This window comes from Manis pentadactyla, chromosome 11 (genome assembly GCF_030020395.1).
Source record: "Manis pentadactyla isolate mManPen7 chromosome 11, mManPen7.hap1, whole genome shotgun sequence".
In the NCBI taxonomy this organism is placed as follows: Eukaryota; Metazoa; Chordata; class Mammalia; order Pholidota; family Manidae; genus Manis; species Manis pentadactyla.
Genome location: NC_080029.1, coordinates 94,031,625 through 94,050,521, shown reverse-complemented (window position 1 = coordinate 94,050,521; position 18,897 = coordinate 94,031,625). Strand labels below are relative to the sequence as shown.

Sequence of the window (18,897 nt, the reverse complement as noted above, 5' to 3'; positions counted from 1 at the left end):
TGACGATTATAGAACTGTGCTAATACAGTTTGGAAAGACTCCGGTTGTTCCAGGTTCTCAAATGTAAATTTTATGAAGTCCAAATACAGATCGTGTATTTCCAGTGAAAATTTCGTGTCCAAACTGAGGTATGCCAAAAGTGTAAAATATCAGATTTTGAACACTTACATGAGAAAAGAATATAAAATATCTCAATTTTTTATATTGACTACATGTTGAGATGGTAATATTTTGGATAATAGGGTTAAGTAAAATATATTGTTAAAATTAGGTTCACTGGTTTCTTAGTATTTTTTCAGTAAGACTACTAGAAAATTTACCATGACAAGTGTGACTCACATATTTCTCTTGGATAGCAGTATTGTAGTTCACTTGTGGAAAATATTAGCAATGTCTCAGGGTCTGGCACAGAGTGGGTACTCAGAAATATTGTTGAATGAACTCTTTATCAGGTTGTTTATTGGGCCACTAACTTCTAGTCATCTAGATACTGTGATGGGGGCTGCCTCAGTGTTCCAGTCATCTGTTGTTTATACCTACAAGGTTGGAGCAATGCAGCTCTATCTCATCCTGTGTCTTAATTGGGTAGACATATTTATGTATGGCATTTTCTTTAACTCTAACTTAAAGATATTTTCGACATTGTGGATGGTACTCATGTAGCTCATGTGGATTTAGCACTTTACCAAGAAGATATGTATAATGAGCAGCAAGAGGAGCCAGCAAAGAGTTCTCACTTTACTTCACTGAAGGTGTCTCAAGACTTAGATGTTGTAGTGATTGTCAGCTCATCCACCTCTGCAATTGCTCTTAACTTAAATTTTTATTTCAGGTATGTAGATTACTGCAATCTCTAATTCAGGGAAATAAATAAAGTCATAGAGGTTAAAAATATACATGATAGATTTTTTTTTGACCATTTTTCTTTATTGTTAGATCATGTTCTAGTTACTATGTAGTGAGGTTGTTACTGTGTAATTGTGCAAATGACCACTGGCTACTTTTTTATTTCTGGATATCAAAATTTTTATTTTGATTTGTATGATAACCTATTATATATGGCTTATATCATCATATATATAAAAATGTAATGAAGCATAATTTTTAAAAGTCCTTGGCTATTATACATTATTTACTCACCATTGCCCCATATTAGAGTAGTAGAGAAATGAAAAATATTCTAAATGTGTTAGAATTGCTTCTTATGTTTCTCAGGGCTCTGGCTGCCTTGGGGATCACTTTTCTCTTAAAGGACTTTGACAAGATATATTAAGCCAGCTTTCTGCAGCTAAGAATTTCCTAAGGTGTCTCTCTTGGAGGGCTCGCACTTGGGGCTCTCTAAATATTTTAGTAAAACTTTAGTGCTTATTTGTGTTGCTTTTTGTTATAGATATTCTAGTTGCTTCTGTTTTTTTTTTCCCCACTCATTAAAACTGACTTTTTTTTTGGTATCATTAATATACATTAACATGAACAACATTGTGGTTACTAGATTCTCCCCATTATCAAGTTCCTACCACATACCCCATTACAGTCACTGTCCATCAGTGAAGTAAGATGCTATAGAATTACTACTTGTCTTCTCTGTGCTATACTGCCTTCCCTGCATTGCGTGTGCTAATCATAATGCTCCTTTTTCCCCTTATCCCTCCCTTCCCACCTACTCTCCTGAGTCCCTTTCCCTTTTGTAACTGTTAGTCCATTCTTGGGTTCTGTGATTCTGCTGCTGTTTTGTTCCTTCAGTTCTTCCTTTGTTCTTATACTCCACAGATGAGTGAAATCATTTGGTATTTGTCTTTATCTGTTTGGCTTATTTCACTGAGCATAATACCCTCTAGCTCCATCCATGTTGTTGCAAATGGTAGGATTTGTTTTCTTCTTATGGCTGAATAATATTCCATTGTGTATATGTACATCTTCTTTATCCATTCATCTACTGATGGACACTTAGGTTGCTTCCATTTCTTGGCTATTGTAAATAGTGCTGCGATAAACATAGGGGTGCATATGTCTTTTTCAAACTGGAGTGCTGCATTCTTAGGGTAAATTTCTAGGAAGTGGAATTCCTGGGTCAAATGGTATTTCTATTTTGAGCTTTTTGAGGAACCTCCATACTGCTTTCCACAAAGGTTGCACTAATTTACATTCCCACCAGCAGTGTAGGAGGGTTCCCCTTTCTCCACATCCTTGCCAATATTTGTTGTTGTTTGTCTTTTGGATGTTGGCCACCCAACTGGTGTGAGGTGATATCTCATTGTGGTTTTAATTTGCATTTCTCTGATGATTGGCAATATGGAGCATCTTTTCATGTGCCTGTTGGCCATCTGAATTTCTTCTTTGGAGACGTATCTGTTCATATCCACCCATTTTTTAATTGGGTTATTTGCTTTTTCTTTGTTGAGGTGCATGAGCTCCTTATTGGATATGTCATTTATGAATATATTCTCCCATACTGTTCTACTGATGGTGTCCTTTGCTGTACAGAAGCTTTTTAGTTTGATGTAGTCCCACTTGTTCATTTTTGCTTTTGTTTCCCTTGCCTGTGGAGATATGTTAATGAAGAAGTTGCTCATGTTTATATTCAAGAGAGTTTTGCCTATATTTTCTTCTAAGAGTTTTATGGTTTTCTAATTTACATTCAGGTCTTTGATCCATTTCAAGTTTACTTTTGTGTATGGAGTTACTAATCCAGTTTCATTCTCTTGCATGTAGCTGTCCAGTTTTGCCAACATGAGCTGTTGAAGAAGCTGTCATTTCCCCATTGTATATCCATGGCTCCTTTATCATATATTAATTGACCATGTATGCTAGGGTTAATATCTGGACTCTCTATTTTGAACCACTGGTCTATGGGTCTGTTCTTGTGCCAGTACCAAATTGTCTTTATTACTGTGACTTTGTAGTAGAGCTTGAAGTTGGGAAGTGAAATTCCCCTGCTTTATTCTTCCTTTTCAGGATTGTCTGGCTATTCGGGGTCTTTTGTGGTTCCATATGAATTTTAGAACTATTTGCTCTAGTTCATTGAAGAATGCTGTTGGTATTTTGATAGGGATTGCATTGAATCTGTAGATTGCTTTAGGCAGGATGGCCATTTTAACAATATTAATTCTTCCTGCCCAAGAGCATGGAATGAATTTCCATTTAATAGCCTCTTTAACTTCTCTTAGGAATGTCTTGTAGTTTTCAGGGTATAGGTCTTTCACTTCCTTTGTTAGGTTTATTCCTAGGTATTTTATTCTTTTTGATGCAGTTGTGAATGGAATTGTTTTCCTGATTTCTCTTTATGCTAGTTCATCGTTAGTGTTTAGGAAAGCAACAGATTTCTGTGTATTAATTTTCTATCCTGCAACTTTGCTGAATTCAGATATTAGTCCTAGTAGTTTTGGAGTCAATTCTTTACGGTTTGTTATATACAATATCATGTCATCTGCAAACAAGGACAGTTTGGCTTCTTCCTTACCAATCTGGATGCCTTGTATTTCTTTGTGTTGTCTGATTGCCATGGCTAGGACCTCCAGTACTATGTTGAATAAAAGCGGGGAGAGTGGACATCCTTGTCTTGTTCCCTATCTTAGAGGAAAAGCTTTCAGCTTCTCACTGTTAAGTATGATGTTGGCTGTGGGTTTGTCATATATGGCCTTTATTATGTTGAGTTACTTGCCGTCTATACCCATTTAGTTGAGAGTTTTTATCATGAATGGATGTTGAATTTTGTCGAATGCTTTTTCAGCATCTATGGAGATGATCATGTGGGTTTTGTCCTTCCTTTTGTTGATGTGGTGGATGATGTTGATGGATTTTTCAATGTTGCACCATCCTTGCATCCCTGAGATGGATCCCACATGATCATGGTGTATGATCCTCTTGATGTATTTTTGAATTCAGTTTGCTAATATTTTGTTGAGTATGTTTGCATCTATGTTCATCAGGGATATTGGTCTGTACTTTTCTTTTTTGGTGGGGTCTTTGCCTGGTTTTGGTATTAGAGTGATGCTGGCTTCATAGAATGAGTTTGGAAGTATTCCCTCCTCTTCTATTTTTTGGAAAACTTTAAGGAGAATGGGTATTATGTCTCCTTTAAATGTCTGATAAAATTCAGCGGTGAATCCATCTGGCCTGGTAGTTTGGTTCTTGGGTAGTTTTTTGATTACTGATTCAATTTCATTCCTGGTAATTGGTCTGTTTAGATTTTCGATTTCTTCCTTGCTCAGTCTTGGAGGTTTATATTTTTCTAGGAAGTTGTCCATTTCTTCTAGGTTTTCCAGCTTGTTAGCATATAGATTTTCACAGTATTCTCTAATAATTCTTTGTGATTCTGTGGGGTCCGTCGTGATTTTTCCTTTCTCATTTCTGATTCTGTTTGTGTAGAATCTCTGATTTTCTTAATAAATCTGGCTAGGTAAGCTAGTTCAACCATTATGGAAAGCAATATGGAGGTTACTCAAAAAACTAAAAATAGAAATACCGTTTGACACAGGAATCCCATTCCTTGGAATATACCCAAAGAATACAACTTCTCAGATTCAAAAAGACATATGCACCCCTATGTTTATCGCAGCACTTTTTACAATAGCGAAGATATGGAAGCAACCTAAGTGTCCATCTGTAGATGAGTGGATAATGAAGATGTGGTACATATACCCAATGGAATACTATTCAGCCATAAGAAAGAAACAAATCCTACTATTTGCAACAACATGGATGGAGCTGGAGGACATTATGCTCAGTGAAATAAGCTATACCTCTGATAAGATACACATTTTAACATTATTCTGGCTACTCCACAGAGGATGGATTTGAGAGGATAAAAACAGACATGGGGAAACCAATCATAAGCTATTAAGCCAGATTTGGTAAGGATGGTAGTGGCATGGATCACAGTGATGACAGATAATTAAAACGTTTAGGAGGTAGAATGGTTATGACCTGGTGATTAACTGGATATGGATCCAACACTTACAAGGGCTTGGAGACACAGAAAAGGGAAGAAGTGGAAAATTGTGTCTGAGAAAGAGGGAAGAAATGGGATCCAGAGCACACAGATGAATGGGCCTTCTCAGGAGGAGGGGAATCCCTCCATTGTAATAGGACAGGGAAGATGGGTACATGAAAGTGGTTTGTAATTGAATGCAAGAAGCTGAGGAAGCTCCCATTAGATGGGTTCTACTTCTTCATAAAGTAGGAGGCAAAGTCACCCAAGAAGAGTTGGGGGTAAAAAGACAGAGGGTTGAGGAAAATGGAGATTCAAAACAGTGCTGTAGAGTGGGCTCATGAAAAATCATTATAAAATTTCTAAGCAATATTAAGAGACCAGTTGAAGGTAGTGTATGTGAACTTACAGTGGTATCAGTTTTCTTTGTGGTTTTGTCACAAGTGTTTGGTTACTGGGTACAGGAACTGAGAAGGCAGAATAAAAAAATTTTTTTTAATTGACAAGCTAAGTGCTACCACAGGGCAGGAGCAGGATTTAGGGTGCATGCAAGAAAACGACTAAACTGACGGGTTTCAGAACCTATGCTAGAAAGAAAGGAAGTGAAGACAGGAGGGGGCTGCAGAGTGGAAGGTGAATGGACTGGAAATCCCAATGAGATGAGATGACAGGGGAAGTGGGAGCACTTGAGTAAGTGAACTGGAAAGCTTGGAAAGCAGTAGTCAGAGAGTAAGATGTGTGAAACAGTGCTTTGGGAGAGAAGCAGTTTCAAAGACTGACAAAGCCCAAGGTATGACTATAGGAATGGACAGCTAAGGTCAACTGTAAGAACTGTAAGAGCTACTCTTCTGCGTCTAATCATACTGCTTTTCTGCTTCAAACCCTATTTGGCTTCCTTTTTATCTCCTAAGATAGAAGTTAATAATACTTAGTAGCCTGTAAAGTCCTGCATAGTCTGTCTTCTGCCATCCTCCAGCCTCATTTCACACCACTGTGGTTCTCATTCATTCTGCTTCAGCCGCCTGGCCCTCTTTGTGTTTTTCAAATGTGTTAAACCTCTTTCCGCATATACTTTGCAACTGCATTTATACTGGGCCTTTCTAGTTCTTATGCAGTTCCCTGGTTTCAGCCTGAATCTTACTTTGTGGTGGTGATCTAGTGAGTGATTAATAACTTGGGCTTTATGGTCACATTAACTTAGCTCCAATGATTCTCTGAGGCTTAGTTCCATATCTATAAAATGGGGGTATGTTTTACCTCATAGGGTTGTTGAAATGCTAAATAGTCCACATGAAGTTTCTAACAATATCCACAATATAGTAGGCAATAAATGCTCTTACCTATAGGACGCAAACTGCCCTTAAGGGTGGAGTTTTTTTTTAGTTGAGATGTAACTGACATATAACATTAGTTTCAGGTATACGACATAATGATTCAATTTTTTTTTTTTTTGGTATCGTTAATGTACCATTACTTGAACAACATTATGGTTACTAGACTCCCCCTATTATCAAGTCCCTCCCATATACTCCATTACAGTCACTATCCATCAGCGTAGTGATTCCATTTTTTTTGCAAAATGATAACCACTATCGATCTACTTAACATCCTCACTACACATAGTTACACATGGGTCAAATTCTTAATTTAAGGTTGACTTTATCACTGTCCCATAAACAATATGGAGGAGTCCCATTCAGGGAAACCTAACTGTGTATACTGGTCCTTCTATGTGACACCCCGGCCTCCTCCATTTTTATTAGGAGCAGTAGTAACACATTTGGGTTCAATCATCTTTTTTTCTTTTTTTACCATGGCTGTCCTTTTAAAATGTAGGCAACATCCGGGACACCTTCTGTGTGAAAGAACTCCAGAAGATATTCCCATTGAAGGCCCTAAGGGAATAGATGAAGATGATCCTGTTAATTCTGACTACAACATGAAACTGACCAAGTTTTCCTTCCAGACTGATAGGTACAGAAACAACCTTTTTGGATTTTTGTTATTACTTCCATTTTCTGTCATGTTTACTCTATACTTTTCACTAAAGGTCTTTACAGATGTAGACACTGTTTTTAACTACTTCTTTTTCCTGGGTTAGTGTTTTTACTTAGTGCCCTTCACTGTAATAAATGTGAGTTTTATACTGTCTTCCAGGTCTTGGAAAACCCAGGTGTCATCACTGAGTAAAACAATAAAGAGCTCCAAACTGGAGGTTTCTCACTGTCCTCCATGGTTCCATGATATTTTGCATTCAGAATCCCCTGAATCTGGTAACCACAGTACCAGTGTGCCAGAATGGGCCTTCATTCCACAGAACATAATGTGCAGCCAGTATAATTTTCTACAGAAAGATTATGCTAAGACCAATGATCCAGGAAGACCATGGAAAATAATGCACATCTGTGAACAAGAGGAACCCATTGAACTTAAATGTGTGTCTGTGACAGGATTCACTGCACTGTTCACTTGGACAGTGGAACAGATGGGCTACATTATTATCCTTTGGGATTTGGAGACCCAGGGCATGCAGTGCTTTTCCCTTGGTAAAAAGTGTATTCCTGTAGACAGTAGTGGAGACCAACAACTGTGCCTTGTTTTGACAGGTGAGAATGTCTTTTATCAGGTTGAAATCCATTGCTGAGAGCTGTGCTTTCTTTATGTGTTTTACTTCTGCTGCCCTTGTGGTTGTAGTGCCTACTCTCTCCTCTTAAGTGGTAATCTTTCATGGAGGAAATTTGGTGTCACTCTTGGTAACATTGTGTCATGTGTTCGATTTTTAATTAAGGTTATTTTTGCTCAGCTAAATGCTAACATAAAGTTAGAGAAAGTTTAAGTGTAATAAAGTTTGGTTTTAACCCAGGGAATTGACTTCAGACCATACAAGCTAAGGGTGCAAGCTGGCTGCTTGTGAGCCATGTATGAACTGCAAATTTGTTTTGTTTGGGTTGTAGTATCTAGGCTCTAAAAAAAAAAAGATTTTAAATTATTATAAACATGTAACATTAGAGGATTTCACACAAAATCTGGAATTCCAGCTGTTACCGAAAAACTACAAGATCTGACAACACTGGACCTGCAAATTCCTGTATAGTAATTTGTAAGTTGGAACTGAATTTCACTTCTCTTGGATGGGCCATTTTCTTTCTGGTTAGATTTTTCTTGCACTTCTCTCAACACCTGCTTGGCCCCTATAGGTATTTGGGTATGGTGTGTCATATATACATTCATTCAGCATTTAAGTCATAACCTCTTGCAAAGCTATTGAATGTTGTGATTGAACTAACCGTGTCTTCATTCTTCAATACCCCAATTTTGGTAATCATGTTATTTCTGTGTGTCAAGAGAATGTTACTGTTTATTTTAGTAAACCAGAAATGTGACATCTCTGTAAATAGTTGCATGTTCCAGATATTGACAGTGCAAGATAATAGAAAGCAGAAAAGTGAGATTTGATGTTATTTCATAGGATGCATCATTCTTACTAGAATTTGCCTTATGATCGGTGTTTAAAAAATAAAACTCTTCTTTAAAACATTGAAAAATAATGAATTAAGGTCCTAAAACATTGAAAAATCATGAATTAAGGTCCTAATAGTCCTTTGTATCCACTAAATAAATATATGTGTGATCATAGTGCTGAAGTATTGAGTACTTAGAAATTAATTACTTAATCCTAAAATTAGTAACTAGAAATTAATTAGTTTAATCCTAAACCCAAGTTCCAATAATTTATTAAAGCTAACTTTTGTTTTTTCTGTAGAGAATGGACTCTGTCTGATTTTGTTTGGTTTGACCCAAGAGGAGTTTTTAAATAGACTAATGATCCATGGAAGTGCTAGCACGGTGGACTCTCTTTGCCATCTCAATGGTTGGGGAAGGTGCTCAATCCCCATACATGCACTAGAGGTAACAGAATTAAATATCTGTAGAACTTAGAGCCTGTAACCTTTTACAGTGTTCATGCATGTGTGTGAGTTTGTGTGATATATTAGAGTTGCATGATATACATTGTTTTGGCCTTAGTCTCCACCACATACAAATGAATTAATATGTATGACTTAAGTGATAATAATAATAATAAACACTCATACCCATCATCCAGGTTAGATACAGATTTTCATCAATACTTTCAAATGTGTGCCTGTACCCTCCTAATCCCTTACCTCACCCAGCCTCAGAGTTAACTATGATTCTGAAAAATTTAAGTACTCTCTTGCTTTTCTTTATCTTACTCCATATAAATATGTCTCTAAATAATACTGTTTAATTTTGGCTGTTGTTGAATTTTATGTAAAATGGAATCATGGTGTATATTCTTTTGAAACCTGCTCCCCCCCACCACTCAGCGTGATCTTTTGTGACTCATCCATGTTAAATTGTATAACTCTAATTCATTTTCACCCTTGTGTAGTAGGCCCACTGTATGAATATATTTAACATTAGGTTGTTCCTAGCTGTTTGCTATTATAACCAATGTTGCTCTAAACATCTGTTACCCATCTATTGTAGCACATGTGCAAGTTGGTCCATTGTGGTGGTAGAATTGCTGGGTCATAGGGCATGTACATCTTTAACTTTATTATATAATACTCTCATTTTCCAAAGTTTTATCAGTTTACACTCTTACCAGCAGTGTATGTGAGATCTCATTTTTATGTATTTTTACCAACACTTGGCAAATCCAGATTTTTTAAATGTTGTCAGTTTGATAGGTTTTAATTTGCATTTACCTGACCAAGGTTGAACATCTTTTAGTATATATATATATATATATATTGAATGTTTGGATTTCTTTTGTCAAGTGACTGTTAAGTCTTTTTCCTATTTTTCTCTTGGGTTATCTGTCTTTTTCTTGGTGGTTTTATAGTGTCAGATATATTCTAGATACAAATCAACCCTTTGTTTTAAGTGTGGTTAATATATTCCAATCTGTGCTTGTCTATTTTCTGCTTGGGGTCTTTGTTTTAATGTACTTCTAAATTTTAGTGTAGCTTAATTAACCAGTACTTTCCTTTATGCATATAATTTGTAATGTGTCCTATCCTGAGGTGATAAATACATTTTTATATTTTTTCCTAAGTTTTTAAATTATGACTTTCACATTTAAGTCCATTTGGAATTTATATTTATGCATCTTGTGAAGTTGGGACCTTTATCCCCTCCTCTCATCTCACCCACCATTTTGATAACCATTTGTCTCAGCACTATTTTTTTCCCCAAATTCCTTCCTTTTAACACTGATCTGAAATGTCTGTGTGTCAGATTTCCACATGTGCATGAGTTTGTTTCTATGCTCTATATTGGTCTTTGTCTAGCTCTGGGCCAGTTCCATGCTTGCATTGATTATAAATCTCTCACTTTATTATTTTTCAGAGAGTCTTTGTTATTCTTTCTCCCTTAGCCTATTCCATATTAAGGATCAGCTTGTTGAATTTCATGAAAAAATGTAAGGGTTTTTATTAGAATAACATTTAATCTTTATATCAAATTGGGAAGAATTAACATCTTTAAGATATTTAATCTTCCTGTCCATAAACAGTCTTTCTCCATTCTTTTTTAGGTCCTCTTATCTTTCAACATTATAATTTTTACAATCTTTTCCATTAGGAACTTCACATCTTTGTTAGCTTTATTTTTGGCATGTGTGTGTGTGTGTGTTTATATTTAAATACTATATATAATAAGGTTATGTATTTATATTTAAATACTCTATATATTGCTATTATAAATGGAATATTTTTAATTTAAATTTTGTTACCAATATAAAGAAATTTATATAACTTCTACATATTTTTTAATATCTGGCAAAATTATAAAATTCTCTTAATCCTAATAATTATCTGTTAGATTTTGCTGATGTCTTATATGATCTATATACAATAGCAAAATAATATAATTCGTTTCATCAAATCCTTATTCTTTTACTTTTGCTTGTCGTTATTGTGCTGCTGGGACATCTAGTATACTATTACTCGGAAGTATTAGTGGGCATCCTTACCTTATTTCTGATTTTAAAAAAGAATACTTGTAATATCTCACTATTAATGGGTGTGTGTGTGTTAAGAAAACCTTGATAAGATGAAGTTCTTAAGGGAGGAGGAGCCAAGATGGCGGCGTGAGTAGGACAGCGGAAATCTCCTCCCAAAACCATATATATTTCTGAAAAAACAACTACTAATAAAAGAGAGACCAGAGGATACAGTACAACAGCCAGGTTATATCTACATCTGCGAGAAGTCAGCATCTCATGAAGGGGGTAAGATACAAGCCGTGGCCGGGTGTGACTCGAGCGCTCCCCCCACCCCAGCTGACCAGCGGGAGGAGAGGAGTCGGAGCGGGAAGGGAGTGGAAGCCCAGGACTGCTAAACACCCAGCCCTAGTAATCTGCACTGGGAGCACAGACACACATCGCATGGTGTGCTGGATATTAGGGAAATGGAAAAGTAAAATCGGCAAGCAGGTCCCCGCAGCTGGCTCCCCTGGGACAAAAGAAAAGTGAGTGCTTTTTTAAAGTCTTAAAGGGGCAGGGGCCTCACAGCGGGACGGAATCGTCCCGGCACACTCAGTCCAGCAGGCTGGGAATACTGAGGAGCTTCGGGCACTCCAGCCCCCTAGGAGGCAGCGCAGCTCTGAAGCCTCTCACAGCAATAAACAGCCTGCCATTCATTCCCCCTCCCATGCGGCCCTACCACAGCAGCCCAGCAGCCGGAGAGCGGCCTCACCCACAGCAGCCGCCCAGAGTCTCCTCCCAGCATGCAGCCGCCCAGGCCAGACCCAGTGGCCGCCGCTGGTGCACGGCTGCCTGGCGCAGGCAGAGGAAGCTGAGACAGGGCACAAAGGGGCGCTGTTCTCACAGGAGGGCACACCTGGAAAGCCTGCCACTCCCCACAGGGCTCTGGGCTACCCTGACGGTGACCCCACCCATGGTGGCTCGGGACTAACCCAGACGCTGCTTCCAGTGTGCGGGTAACCAACACAGGCAGGGGAGAGGGGCAAGGAGGCCAGCAAGCAGGAAGGGACTTTGTTCTCCAAGGTGAGATGTGCCACCTGCCTACGACTACCTCTATTGCCATGAAAAGGCAGAAGAATTTGGTCCAGTCCAGAATCACCCAGACAATCCCCGAGAGACGGCTTGGGGAGACAGATAAAACCAATCTTCCTGAAAAAGAATTCAAAATAAAGGTCATAACCATGCTGATGGACCTGCAGAGAAATATGCAAGAGCTAAAGTATCAAGTTAGGAGGGAGAATACAGAAATAAAACAATCTATGGAAGGACTTCAGAGCAGACTTGATGAGGTGCAAGAGGCCATTAATGGAATAGAAATCACACAACAGGAATACAGAGAAGCTGAGGGAGAGAGAGATAAAAGGATCTCCAGGAATGAAAGAATATTAAGAGAATTCTGTGACCAATCCAAATGGAACAATATTTGCATTATAGGGGTACCAGAAGAAGAAGAAGAGAGAAAAAGGGATAGAAAGTATATTTGAAGAAATAATTGCTGAAAACTTCCCCAAACAGGGGGAGGAAATAGTCTCTCAGAGCATGGAAGCCCACAGATCTTCCAATACAAGGGAATCAAGGAGGACAACACTAACATATTTAATAAATAAATGGCAAAGATTACAGACAAGGACAGAGTATTAAAGGCAGCCAGAGAGAAAAAAGGTCACCTACAAAGGAAAACACATCAGTCTATCATCAGACTTCTCAGCAGAAACCTTACAGCACAGAAGAGAATACATAATATATTTAATGCAATGAAACAGAAGGGCCTTGAACCAAGAATACTGTATCCAGCATGATTGTCATTTAAATATGAAGGAGGGATTAAACAATTCCCAGACAAGCAAAAGTTGAGGGAATTTGCCTCCCAGAAACCACCTCTACAGGGTATTTTAGAGGGACTGCTCTAGATGGAAGCACTCCTAAGGCTAAATAGATGTCACTAGAGAAAATAAAATAACAGCAAAGAAAGAAGACCAACCAAATACTAACTAAAGGCAAAAAATAAAACAGTCTATTCACAAAAGCAGTCAAAGGAAACACAAAAGAATACAGAATAAAAAACCTAACATATAAAGAATGGAGGAAGAGGAATAAGGAAGAGAAATAAAGAATCATCAGACTGTGTTTATAATACCTGAATAAGCGAGTTAAGTTAGATGGTTAGATAGTAAACAAGCTAACCTTAAACCTTTGGTAACCACAAATCTAAAGCCTGCAATGGCAATAAGTACATATCTTTCAATAATCACCCTAAATGTAAATGGACTGAATGCACCAATCAAAAGACACAGAGTAATAGAATGGATGAAAAAGCAAAACCCATCTATATGCTGCTTACAAGAGACTCACCTCAAACCCAAAGACATACACAGACTAAAAGTGAAGGGATGGAAAAAGATATTTCATGCAAACAACAAGGAGAAAAAAGCAGGCATTGCAGTACTTGTATCAGACAAAATAGACTTCAAAACAAAGAAAATAACAAGAGATAAGGACATTACATAATGATAAAGGGGTCAGACCAACAAGAGGATATAACTATCATAAATATATATGCACCCAATACAGGAACACCAACATATGTGAAACAAGTACTAACAGAATTAAAGGAGTAAATAGAATGCAATGCATTTGTTCTAGGAGTCTTCAACACACCACTCACTCCGAAGGACAGATCCACCAGACAGAAAATAAGTAAGGACACAGAGGCACTGAACAACACACTAGAACAGATGGAACTAACAGACATCTCCAGAACTCTACACCCAAAAGCAGCAGGATACACATTCTTCTCAGGTGCACATGGAACATTTTCCAGAATAGACCACATACTAGGCCACAAAAAGAGCCTCAGTAAATTCAAAAAGATTGAAATTTTACCAACCAACTTTTCAGACCACAAAGGTATAAAACTAAAAATAAATTGTACAAAGAAAACAAAAAGACTCACAAACACATGGAGGCTTAACAACATTCTCCTAAATAATCAGTAGATCAATGACCAAATTAAAATAGAGATCAAGCAATATATGGAGACAAATGACAACAAAAGCACAAAGCACAAAGCCCCAACTTCTGTGAGACCCAGCAAAGGCAGTTCTAAGAGGAAAGTATATAGCAATCCAGGCCTATTTAAAGAAAGAAGAACAATCCCAAATGAAGAGTCTAAAGTCACAATTACCAAAATTGGAAAAAGAAGAACTAATGAGGCCCAAAGTCAGCAGAAGGAGGGACATAATAAAGATCAGAGAAGAAATAAATAAAATTGAGAAGAATAAAACAATAGAAAACAATCAGTGAAACCAAGAGCTGATTCTTTGAGAAAATAAACAAAATAGATAAGCCCCTAGCCAGATTTATTAAGAGAAAAAGAGAATCTACACACATCAACAGAATCATAAATGAGAATGGAAAAATCATGACAGACTCCACAGAAATACAAAGAATTATTAGAGAATACTATGAGAATCTATATGCTAACAAGATGGAAAACCTAGAAGAAATGGACAACTTCCTGGAAAAATACAACCTTCCAAGGCTGACCAAGGAAGAAACGGAAAATCTAAACAGACCAATTACCAGCAACAGAATTGAATCTGTAATCAAAAAACTGCGCAAGAACAAAACCCCCAGGCCAGATAGATTGACCGCTGAGTTTTATCAGACATATAGAGAAGACATAATACCCATTCTCCTTAAGTTTTCCAAAAAATAGAAGAGGAGGGAATATTTCCAAACTCATTCTATGAAGCCAGCCTCACTCTAATACCAAAACCAGGCAAAGACTCCACGAAAAAAGAAAATTACAGACCAGTATCCCTGATGAACATAGATGCAAACATACTCAACAACATATTAGCAAACCAAATTCAAAATTAAATCAAGAGGATCATACACCATAATCATGTGGGATTTATCTCAGGGATGCAAGGATGGTACAACATTCGAAAATCCATCAACATCATCCACCACATCAACAAAAAGAAGGACAAAACCCACATGATCATCTCCATAGATGCTGAAAAAGCTTTTGACAAAATTCAACATCCATTCATGATAAAACCTCTCAACAAAATGGGTATAGAGGACAAGTACCTCAACGTAATAAGGGCCATATATGACAGACCCACAGCCAACATCATACTTAACAGTGAGAAGCTGAAAGCTTTTCCTCTAAGATAGGGAACAAGACAAGGATGCCCACTCTCCGCACTGTTATTCAACATAGTACTGGAGGTCCTAGCCACGGCAATCAGACAAAACAAAGAAATACAAGGCATCCAGACTGGTAAAGAAGAAGTCAAACTGTCACTATTTGCAGATGACATGATATTGTACATAAAAAACCCTAAAGACTCCACTCCAAAACTACTAGATCTAATATATGAAGTCAGCAAAGTTGCAGGATACAAAATTAATACACAGAAATCTGTTGCTTTCCTATATGCTAACAATGAACTAACAGAAAGAGAAATCAGGAAAACAATTCCATTCACAATTCCATCAAAAAGAATAAAATACCTAGGAATAAACCTAACAAAGGAAGTAAAAGACCTAAACCCTGAAAACTACAAGACACTCTTAAGAGAAATTAAAGAGGACACTAACAAATGGAAACTCATCCCATGCTCTTAGGCAGGAAGAATTAATATTGTCAAAATGGCCATCCTGCCTAAAGCAATCTACAGATTCAGTGCAATCCCTATGAAAATACCAACAGCATTCTTCAACGAACTGGAACAAATAGTTTTAAAATTCATATGGAACCACAAAAGATCCTGAATAGCCAAAGCAATTGTGAGAAGGAAGAGTAAAGCAGGGGGGATCTCGCTTCCCAACTTCAAGCTCTACTACAAAGCCAAAGTAATTAAGACAATTTGGTACTGGCACAAGAACAGACCCACAGACCAGTGGAACAGAATAGAGAGAGTCCAGATATTAACCCAAGTATGTAAGGTCAATTAATATACAATAAAGGAGCCATGGACATACAATGGGGAAATGACAGCCTCTTCAACAGCTGGTGTTGGCAAAACTAGACAGCTACATGTAAGAGAATGAAACTGGATCACTGTCTAACCCCATACACAAAAGTAAATTCGAAATGGATCAAAGACCTGAATGTAAGTCACGAAACCATAAAAGTGTTAGGAAAAAACATAGGCAAAATCTCTTGAACATAAACATGAGCAACTTCTTCATGAACATATCTCCCCGGGCAAGGGAAACAAAAGCAAAAATGAACAAGTGGGACTGTATCAAGCTGAAAAGTTTCTGTACAGCAAAGGACACCATGAATAGAACAAAAAGGCATCCTACAGTATGGGAGAATATATTCATAAATGACAATAAAGGGTTAACACCCAAAATATATGAAGAGCTCACCCACCTCAACAAACAGAAAGCAAATAATCCAATTAAGAAATGGTCAGAGGAGCTGAACAAACAGTTCTCCAAAGAAGAAATTCAGATGGCCAACAGGCACATGAAAAGATGCTCTACATTGCTAGTCATCAGAGAAATGCAAATTAAAACCACAATGAGATATCAACTCACACCAGTAAGGATCGCCACCATCTAGAAGACAAACAACAACAAATGTTGGCGAGGTTGTAGAGAAAGGGAAACATTCTTACACTGCTGGTGGGAATGTAAATTAGTTCAACCATTGTGGAAAGCAGTATGGAGGTTCCTCAAAAAGCTCAAAATAGAAATACCGTTTGACCCCGGAATTTCACTCCTAGGAATTTACCATAACAATGCAGCATCCCAGTTTGAGAAAGACAGATGCACCCCTATGTTTGTCGCAGCACTATTTACAGTAGCCAAGAATTGGAAGCAACCTAAGTGTCCATCAGTAGATGAATGGATAAAGAAGATGTGCTACATATACACAATGGAATATTATTCAGCCATAAGAAGAAAACAGATCCTACCAATTGCAACAACATGGATGGAGCTAGAGGGTGTTATGCTCAGTGAAATAAGCCAGGTGGAGAAAGACAAGTATCAAATGATTTCACTCATATGTGGAGTATAAGAACAAAGAAAAATACTGAAGAAGCAAAACAGCAGCAGGCTCACAGAACCCAAGAATGGACTAAGGTACCAAAGGGAAAGGGACTGGGGAGGATGGGTGGGATTGGAGGGATAAGGGGGGAAAGGGGCATCATGATTGGCATGTATAATGTGTGTGTGTCTGTGGGCACGGGGAGGGCTGTACAACACAGAAGGCAAGTAGTGATTCTACAGCATCTTACTACACTGATGGACAGTGACTGTAGTGGGGTGTGTGTGGGGGAGTTGGTGATGGGGGAAATCTAGTCAACAATGTTACTCATGTAATTGTAGATTAATGATAACAAAAAAAAAAAAAAATGAAGTTCTCTTTTTTCCCCAGCCATGAGGTTTGTTTTTTTTATCATGAATGGGTATTGAAGTTTTATTTCTAAATGCTTATTCTGAATCTGTTGAGATAATCATTTAAATCACTTCCTTTAGTCTGTTTTTGTAATAAATCACAATCACTTTATTATTTGAATTGTGAAATATAGCATGTATAAAAAGCATAGAGAATATATATACAGTTTAAGAAATAATTACAAAGCAAAAACTCCATCCAGATCAAGAAATAAAACATTGCTGGCACTCCAGAAGCTCATGTGCCCTCCATTAGTTTGGATATTAAATACTCAGTGTATTCTTTTAGAAGATACCCTAGAAAATACAGTGTACATATTTAAATTATCAAATCCAATGTTAATAACTTTACCCTTCTGGATAATACAAGTCCATTGAAAGCTTTAACTTTCAGTTACTCTTTCCCTACTTAAGTTATTATTGTGTTTTCTTTTTATAAATCATATTAGACATCATTATTATTAATCTAAGTTTATTTCTCTTTATATAATGACACATATTCTTTGCTCTTACTTTGTTATCACATTTTAGGCTTTGCCTCTGCCTGAAGTGCATCATTTAGAAGTTCCTTTAGTGAGGATTGTGGCTACTGTTGAACTCTCATTTTTATCTAATTAATGATGTCTGTTTTGCTGTTATTTTTGAAAGATATTTTTATTGGGTATGGAATTCTAGTCAGGCAGTTTTCTTTTAGCACATCATGATCACTTTACTATTTTCTGGATCCCATTGTCATTGAGAAGTCAGCTGTTGTTCCTTTTAGGGTTGTTTATTTTTTCCCCTTCAGCCTACTTCTGTGATCTTTTTCTCTTTAGTGTCTGCAGTTTCACTATGATTTTATGTCTCACTAATGAGTTATGGACCTTAATTGCAAAAATAAAGGTCTGTATGATACCATAAAATTTGTTGAGACTCAGTTTGTAGCCTAGTAAGTACTCAGTTTTCATAATGTCCTATGTACTTGAAAATAATATGTATTTTCTAGTTGTCACAGTAGTACTTCATTTAGAAATAGACTGTTCACACTTTCCTCAAGTTCTCTTCTATGAGTCTTTGCTACATTGTGCATAATTTATTCATATCTGTCTTGTAGCTCACTAATTCGCTTTTGAGCAATGTCTAATCTGGTATTAAACATATCCATTGGGTATCTAATTTAAATTTTTGTATTTTTTTTAGCAGAATTACAATTTGGTTATTGTTTTTAAATGTTATTTTGAAAAATTTCAGATTTACAGGAAAATTACAAAAAGATAATAAAATAAAAGTGTCCATTTACCTTTTACCATTCACCAGCTGTAAACATTTTGCTATATTTGTTTTGACTGTATGTGTACTTTTTTTTTTTTTTCTGAACTGTTCGGAAGTTGCAAACTTCATAACTCTATTTTTTTTTATTAAGGCATCATTAATATACACTCTTAAGAAGGCTTCAGAAGAAGAACAATGTAGTTATTACATTCACCCTTATTATCGAGTCCCCACATACCCCATTGCAGTCACAGTCCATCAGTCTGGTAAGATGACACAG

At 37.1% G+C, this 18,897-nt stretch overlaps 1 protein-coding gene across 2 annotated transcripts in view; it reads left to right on the top strand.

Moving 5' to 3' along the window:
• SPG11 (SPG11 vesicle trafficking associated, spatacsin) overlaps window positions 1–18,897 on the top strand; it is a 115,903-nt gene that overhangs the window by 14,572 nt on the left and 82,434 nt on the right. The window contains exons 4-7 of one of the 2 annotated variants that reach the window (XM_036905381.2): window positions 631–832; window positions 6,767–6,904; window positions 7,088–7,536; window positions 8,694–8,839. In XM_036905381.2, the coding sequence (XP_036761276.2) occupies window positions 631–832; window positions 6,767–6,904; window positions 7,088–7,536; window positions 8,694–8,839 (935 nt within the window). The remainder of the gene's footprint in view (window positions 1–630; window positions 833–6,766; window positions 6,905–7,087; window positions 7,537–8,693; window positions 8,840–18,897) is intronic. The other variant, XM_057488770.1, reaches the window with a different exon arrangement.